The following is an 8443-nucleotide window of genomic DNA, read 5'->3' as shown; positions in this document are numbered from 1 at the left end:
TGACAAAGGCGATCCTTTGTCTCCCCTCCTATTTCTTTTGATCATGGAGGTCTTAAGTCGTATCATGAAGAAAACTGAGGAAGGTGGCTTCATTCAGGGCTTTCATGTGGGTCCTATTAATTCTACTGGTATTCGTGTTTCTCATCTTTTATTTGCTGATGATACCATTCTTTTCTGTGATGCCTCTAGAGAGCAGATTCTGTCTATTAGGTTGGCTTTGACTTGTTTTCAAGCTTTTACTGGTTTGAAGGTGAATGTGGGGAAAAGTGAAATTGTCCCTGTTGGGGAGGTGCGTAACATTCAGTCTTTGGCTAATATCCTTCAGTGCAGAGTGGGCAGTTTGCCTATGACTTACTTGGGTATGCCTTTGGGAACTGTGTATAAAACACCCTCCATTTGGAATCCGATCCTTGAGAGGATGGAAAAGAAGCTTTCAGGTTGGAAGCGGCTTTATTTGTCGAAGGGTGGTAGACTCACCTTGCTGAAGAGTACCCTTTCAAGCCTTCCAACATATTACCTTTCCCTTTTTACTATCCCCAAAGCTGTGGCTACTAGATTGGAACGCATTCAAAGGAACTTCTTGTGGGGTTCATCAGTTGAGTGTTTCAAATATCCTTTGGTGGCTTGGGAAAAGGTTTGCTTACCACGTGAGCTGGGTGGTTTAGGAGTTCGAAAGTTGGCGCCGTTTAATCAGGCCCTCTTAGGGAAATGGCTTTGGAGGTATGGCCATGAAACCTCTCATCTATGGCGAAGGGTCATAGCCATGAAATATGGGGAGGGAAAAGGGGGTTGGTGCACTAGAGCTTGTAGTAGGGCCCATGGTTGTGGGTTATGGCGGAGTATTAGTGAAGGGTGGGAAACTTTCGCTAAGTATTTCTCTTTTGTGGTGGGGATGGATCTCGTACTCTTTTTTGGCATGACAAGTGGACTGGGGATGTCACTCTTAAAAGTCTTTATCCTCAGTTATTTTTGTGTTCAGCTAATAAAGAGGCTTGTATTTCTGATGTGTTAAGCCCTTCAGCGGGTGATAATGACAGAGTGTGGAGTTTAAGATTTCAGAGGGCATTCAATGATTGGGAGTTAGCGGCTTCCTACTCCCTCCTCCACTTCATTCAAACCCAAATCCCTAGGGGTGGAGGTTGTGATAGGCTTTGTTGGGATCTTAATGGCAGTAGGAAGTTTGATACTCGATCTTTCTATCATAAGATTCGTAATGCAGATCCCTCCACCTTCCCTTGGAAGGGTATTTGGAAAGTTAAGGTTCCTAATAGGGTGGCTTTTTTTATGTGGACCGCAGCTCATGGTCAGATTCTAACTTTGGATAATCTTATGCTTCGTGGTCGTCCTTTGGTGAATTGTTGTTATTTGTGCTGTTGTAATGCGGAATCTGTGGATCACCTGTTACTTTTTTGTCCGATAGCTCATTCTTTGTGGATGCATATGCTTCAGTTGTTTGGGATCGATTGGGTCATGCCAGGTTCAGTTGAGGACTTATTATTCTGTTGGTTTCATTGGCTTGGGAAGCATAGTTCTGATATCTGGGATTTGGTCCCAGGCTGTTTAATGTGGACTATTTGGTCTGAGCGGAATCGGCGGGCTTTTGAGGATGAGGAGAAAACTGTGGTTCAGTTATTAGAGTTGTGCCAAAGGACCCTCTTTGATTGGTCTCGATGTTGGGGTTTCTCAGATTGTTCTACCCTTACGGATTTTATTTCCTCTATTAGAATAGATTAGGGGCTGTATTTTTTTTGTCTTGTTGTTTCTTTTTTTTCCTTTGTTCACTACCGTGAACTCTTTGTGTTTCTCTTGCTTTTCTTTTATTAATAATATTCTATTCTTACTTATCAAAAAAAAAAAAAGAACTCAATAGTGGAGTTAGCCTAAGAATTCTATCTAGTCTTTAATCACTATAAATGAACATATTTGCTGCCTAAATTGTGAACTTGTTAGAACTTAGAACAGAAAGCTAGATTACTGGCTTAAGAAATGACCTTTAATTATATATATATATATATATATAAAAACAGATAATATTGACAATCTGACTTATGAGACATCCTGGAATTTATTAAAAAAAAAATCAACTATCCACATAGAAAAATATAAAGGAACCTTGTAAGAACATTCATAAGACCACATAATTCTCAAAGTGGGTCATGCCAATTATCACTTCTACCTTAATTCTTGAAAACCTTGAATACTAACTACAAGATGCTCATAAAATTTTAATACCTAAAGTAGCATTTTTTACTTACCTGTCCTTGACACTACAACATGGCTCCATGATCTCAAGCTTGGCAGCAATATTTGCTACAGACCCCTTTACAATATTATTCAGGTAAACCATTGGGGTTTTCCCAATAAGCTGTGTCACAAAGTAACCAATAGAAAAAATAAGTTAGAGCAGTTTGATGTTTTTATGGATTAGTATTCTTTTATGTATGCAATAAAAGAAGACATAGCTTTATTGATGTAGCCATGGAACAAGAGTCAAAGTTGTTGTTTTTAGAGAAATTTTCAGTTTTGACAGCTTAAGAGCTTTCCATGTGTGAGGCCATCATGCTGTATCCGATTGAAGCAAATCTATATACTTTCGAAGGTTATATAATGAGAGTCTCAGGGTTAAAATAGTTTTAAATTGAGTCATTAGTTTATAAGTTACAGGTAGTTTATGTGAGGGAAATATTGAAATTTCATAAAAGTCCTGTGCATAATTTTTTTCTTAGGGTTAGTTTTTAAGTAGTGCTTGATCTAGATTATTCAAGAGCTTCTTAAAGGTATTAGGAGTCTTTTATTCAGACTTTCATTAATGGAAAATGAGGCTAAAGTGCCTAGAGTATTCTTATCTCTCTTTCTTTTTGGTGCATAGTTACTGTTCACGTCATGTTTCATACAGTCCATGAACAGCAACAAATTACTCTCCTTTTGTTCTTCTTTACAACCCCAAATCATGCTTGTCTCCTTACCTATCAAAACCTTAAAATCCCACGTATTTTCTCCAGTAATATCCACCAAATAACATATCAAATTAGCCATAAATCCCAAAGCACAACTGTTGTCCATATTTTCCAGCAATCTTTTTTTTTTTTCTTTTTTTTATTAGTAATAAGTTTACAAATAAAATGATTACTTCATGCTCAGGATGATAAGCACTCTGTAACTAAAAAAAATTACAGAAAATTTTGCACAAAATAGAAGTGATTCTGTGAAATCTTTAAGAGTGTTGCAATGTAAGACCCCAAGCACAAGACCAATAAAAAAGAGTTCTAATCAACAATGCTTCCAACTGAATATTTGATTTGTCAAAATCTTTAATAGTCTGGTTATTTTTCTCCTTTCACAAGATCCACATCAAACATAATGGTACCACATTTCAAATCTCCGAAGAGTGTCTCCCAAACTAATTCTTCCACCCAAACAAAAGATTTGCCACCCTCTTGTTGGTACCCAATGGATCCCAAATGTTCTTAAAAACAGACACCACAAACCATAGGCTACATCACAATGAATGAACAAATGATCTACTGTCTCTCCACTACACCAGCACATGCAACACCATCCAACCAAGGAAAATCCTTGCTTGATGAGATTATCACAATTAAGGATCTTTCCTATGCCACTGTCCAAACAAAAAACAAGACCATCTTAGGAGCCTTAAAATGCCAAACACTCTTTCAGGGGAAAGAGTTAGTTGGTGTATTGTGGATAACATCATAATAAGAGCGAACAGTAAAGACACCACCCTCTTTCCATTTCAACATTATCTTGTCACGCCCATTTCTCCAAAGAATATTGGAGTAAAGAAGATCTAGAAAAAACCTACTGACTCCAACTCCCAATCATGAACATCTCTGTGAAATTCCATGTTCCAGATCCAGCCTTCCCCACCTACTGGGCTATCCATGACTGAATGGACTGAGGCATTATGATCAATTGAGCAAGGCAGTTAGTCAGGATACAATTCTTTAAGAGACTGACTTCCACACCAAACATCATTCGAAAACCTCAATTGAGTGTTGTCCCCAACCTCAAAATACACATATTGCTGCAAAGTGCCCCAACTCATCCTAATACCCTGCCATAGGCTACACCCACGAGGTACCCTAACGGAACCCAAAGTCCAACCACCCCATTGCTCCCCAAATTTTGTAGCATTCACCTGTCTCCATAAAAGTGTAACCCTCAGTCCCAAATCACTTAACCATTTTTACAATCAGGCCTGATTAAAGTTTCCCAACCTTCAAATCCTCTTGCGTTTGAAGTAATAGGAGAACACACAGTTCCCATTCCACCAAAGGGAACTTAAACTCCACATCTGAGGTGCCACACAAAAAATTTCTTTGCAATTTCTCCAACCTATTTGCCACACTAGTAGGAATAGTAAATAAGGAAAGGTAATAACTTATTAAACTTGAAAGTGTACTTTTTAACAGCCTACAATCCATTTTTCATCAAAATAGGATTCCACAGCAATGTCACCTTAAGAAAGCACTTAAAGGCATCCCAAGATAAGTAAATGGTAATTCCCAATTTCACAACCATGAATATCAACCAACTCTTCCATATTACCCACATTGCTTACCGGGGACCACCTCACTCTTATCCAAATTAACTTTCAGATTTGTAACAACCACAAAGCATGTAGCTTAACTGCACTTCTTGTTGTTTCCAACAAAGATGTCTGGGTTCAAATCTCCCCTCCCCCTCCCCCAATTATCAAATTATCAAAAATATCCAATGCTATTTCTAATAACTAGAAATAGAGATGCAATGATGGCAGATTATATGGATTTATTGACATATAGTGTTCAGTGGAATCCATCTTTTATTCGGGTGGTAGAAGATTAGAGTCCATAGAATCCTTCTTGGATGATTTATATGCTACGAAGGTTAGAAGGGGAGAAGAGGATGGAATTATCTGGATGCCTTTCAAAAGTCAAGGCTTTAGAGTAAACAGTTATCATAAAGCTTTGAGCAACAGGGGCAATGCAAACTTTCCTTGGGAAGCTCTTTGGCAAGTCAAAGCTTTCCCTCATGTAGCTTTCTTTTCCCCAGACAGCAGAAAAGGGTGAAATTTTAACAATGGACAACCTAAGGAAACAGGATATAATTATTACATACTGGTGTTGAAGGTGTAGATTTAATGGAGAATCCGTGGATCATATTTTTCTTCATTGTGAGTTAGATAAAAGGCTTGTTGTTGTTTGTTTGGAGCTTATTTCAAGTCAACTCAGCAATGCCTAGGACAATGACTGATCTATTGGCCTGTTGGAAAGATAGCTTTGGGAAAAATAAATAATAAAAACTCAAGGTAGTGTTGCGGAGAGCGGTTCCTTTGTGTTTGATATGGCGCATTTGGAGAGAGAAAACACACGCACAATTTAAGGGTCATGAGCTAGCAGTGTTTCATCTAAAGCTCTTGTTCCTGTGGTCTTTACATGCACTCTAGCTGACTGCTAATTCATTCACTTCTTCAAATCTGTTAGAATTCATCGACTTCTTTTAGTTTAGATGTTAATTTTGTATTCTTTTATTTTCTCTTTCCTTTTGGGTGTTCCCATGTATACTTCTCATGTACTAGGGTTGTGCCCATTTTTGTTCGTTAATTGAATTGCAATTATCTATCAAAAAATTCCCAAACAAAAGTAATGGTTTTACCAGATCAAGAATTACATATAGTTCTCAGAATTTTATTGACTCACATTTTTCTTTTATTTCCCTTTTATTATTATTATTATTATTATTATTATTATTTTTAACTATATGTATATAGAACTACATTCACACAAAATTTTCAAGGATTAAATAAAAAGGAAAAAATGATTGACCCACTTCACTATTTTATCCTCGAAAATGCCAATTTTCTTCACCTTAAAAATATAATTAATTTACATAACAACTCACTCCTCTTATTGGCCCAGCATAATCAATTAACTCAAACTGGTTTCAAGAGCTGCTATTTTCATCCTATTTTACATTTAAATTGACCTCAAAACCTTGCTACCATAGTGACAGAAAGAGTTGACCATCAATAATCACAAAAAGTACAAAGAAGATTCAAAGATAAAATTTTCCTCCAAATTGCCTCTTCTGAATCACGAATGTGTAAAATTAGCTGATTCCCATCCACATTCTTAACAAATCAGAATTACTCATTTCATGGTTTCCATTAATTATCATGTAAAAAAACACTTTATTGCCAGACCTTAATGACATTTTCATCAACATTGAAAATTCCAAATAATAAGAACAACCAATTCCAATTCCAATTCCAATTCCAATTCCAATAAACCATTTCATCCAAAAACAATACAACTTTAATATGAATTTTCAACAAAGTAAAAGAACCCAATTCATAATTCCAAAACACAATCCCAAGAACAACATTATTATCTCACTCTCATATGAATAACATACTTATCAGAATCAGCCAAATCCAAGAAACCAAAGCGACCCATTTCCTAATTCTCAAATTTATCCTTGAAAAAACAACAAAAGACTACAGATTGGGCTTATAATCTGACCTGAGAAACATCCTCGGCAATGTTGAGACCCTCAATCTCAGTGGGGGCTTTCACAGACACAGCCTTGCAGACAATAGAACAACCTGAAGAAGAAGAGAGCTTGTTGCTGTTGCTGCTGCTGCTGCTGCTGCTGATGCTTCCAGAATTCTTGGTGTTCCTAAACAACCTCAAAGTGTTTGTTGTGGTGGGGCCCACCCAGGTGGTTTTTTGACTCAAAGTACGAGAAGGGTTGGTAACAAGGAGTTCAGATTTGGAGTTGATAAGATAAGCAGACGAAGCAGCAGCCATTGTTCTTTTACTGCTTTGCTTTGTCTTTCGCTTGGTGTTTGCGTTGTTGACCTCTGCCCTGCCTCTGCTTCTGCTTGCTTTATATGAAAAATGTGAGCCACTCTTTTAAAAATCAAGACTTTAATGTGAATGCTCTTATAGGATACATTCAATCTTGGAATGTTACTGAGTTGTTGTGGATGTGGCAAAGGAGTAAAAAGGAGTAGATTCCTCGGTAATTTATCAAAAACACGACCAGATTCCTCGGTACCAAAGTTCGATCTCACTAACTATTTTTATTTTTTAATATTCCCTCCATCACAATGTACCACATTTTCTTTTTATTTTTCTTATCTATAATATAATATAGAGTTTTTTTTTTTTTTTGACATTTATCATAAATTGTTTTTGGCATTTATTTATATATAACCAAAGTTTATCTTCTAAAAAGAAAAAAAAAAGAATAACATTTTATAATTGATAGAATATAAAGTCACAAAAAAAAAAAGAAAAAAAAAAGAATTGACACATGTACTTTTGAGCATGTAAATGAGGCAAAATTTGCCAAACAGTATGATTCTGAAAAAAATTTAGGCGGATGGTATGCGTTCAAAGTTTATTAGTTAATTGGACTGTTTTTTTGAAATCGAGTATAGCAAAATCAACTTCCAGCCAAAATTGCCAAAATCGAGTTTAATATACTTGACTTCCTACCAAAAATTACCTCTGAGATGGATAAAAAAGAAAGTCGAGTATAGTATACTCAATTTTGGCTGGAAGTCAATTTTGCTATGCTTGATTTCCAAAAAACAGTCCAACTAACTAATAAAATTTGAACGCATGCATTCGCCTAAAATTTTCCCAAAAATATACTGTTTGGCGAATTTCGCCATGTAAATGAGCATGAAATGTACTTTCGTACTTGTTAAAAGAATTAAGTTTATTATGACACTTTTTGTAATTTTTTTTTTTTTTTGTAAATGATTAATATTAAAAATACAATATTTTTCATAATTGTTGATATTATATATTAGGTTTAATTTCAAGAAAAAAAAAAGATATTATATATTAGGTTTAAATAATATCATTTTCACTTAAAATTATTAGTGACACTATTTTCATTATGTATCCATCACAATATATGACAGTAATTTTTTTATTAAAAAAATTCACTGTAGGTCCCCTTAATAATTATATAAAAAATTATTTCTCTATTCTTATTGCTTTCAACATAATGTAAATCACCAAGTGACAAACATGGGGTTACATTGGATAAGCACTGGGAGACCACTTCTAATGGGGTTACACTTACAAACTCCTTAAGGTTTTATTATTTTGATCTCTAAAGTTAATGTCGGTATATATATATATATATATATATAATTTTAATACAAGATAGAAATTCTACTTTAATCTAATTTAAGTGTAAATGTGTGTGAAGCTCCCTCTTGGAAACTTGAACCTTGTCTCTCACCTCATAAACACTTATACTTATGAAATGACCATTACACTAAGGGTGTACAGTGGTGATTTATTTATTTATTTTTATTTAAGTCTTATGAAAGGTAAAAGAAATTAAATCTCATTAATACTAACAAAAACTTCCTTGTTAAGAAAAAATGATTTACGGTTAAATTGTTAGACAACTAGCT

General features: G+C 35.3%; 1 protein-coding gene across 1 annotated transcript in view; it reads right to left on the bottom strand.

The window, feature by feature from the left end:
• The window catches only part of LOC112034341 (cysteine synthase, chloroplastic/chromoplastic), an 18215-nt gene extending 11209 nt beyond the window's left edge, over positions 1-7006 (bottom strand). Inside the window, exons 1-2 of the mRNA XM_065778628.1 lie at positions 6525-7006; positions 2256-2365 (exon numbers count right to left, since the gene is read on the bottom strand). Coding sequence (XP_065634700.1) covers positions 2256-2365; positions 6525-6812 — 398 coding nt within the window. The 5' untranslated portion in view covers positions 6813-7006. The remainder of the gene's footprint in view (positions 1-2255; positions 2366-6524) is intronic.
• Between the last annotated feature and the right edge of the window lie 1437 nt (positions 7007-8443).

This window comes from Quercus suber, unplaced genomic scaffold (genome assembly GCF_002906115.3).
Source record: "Quercus suber isolate HL8 unplaced genomic scaffold, Cork oak 2.0 scaffold_11, whole genome shotgun sequence".
NCBI classification, from domain to species: domain Eukaryota; kingdom Viridiplantae; phylum Streptophyta; class Magnoliopsida; order Fagales; family Fagaceae; genus Quercus; species Quercus suber.
Note: the sequence above shows the minus strand (reverse complement) of the source record. Positions and strands in the feature narration are given on the sequence as shown.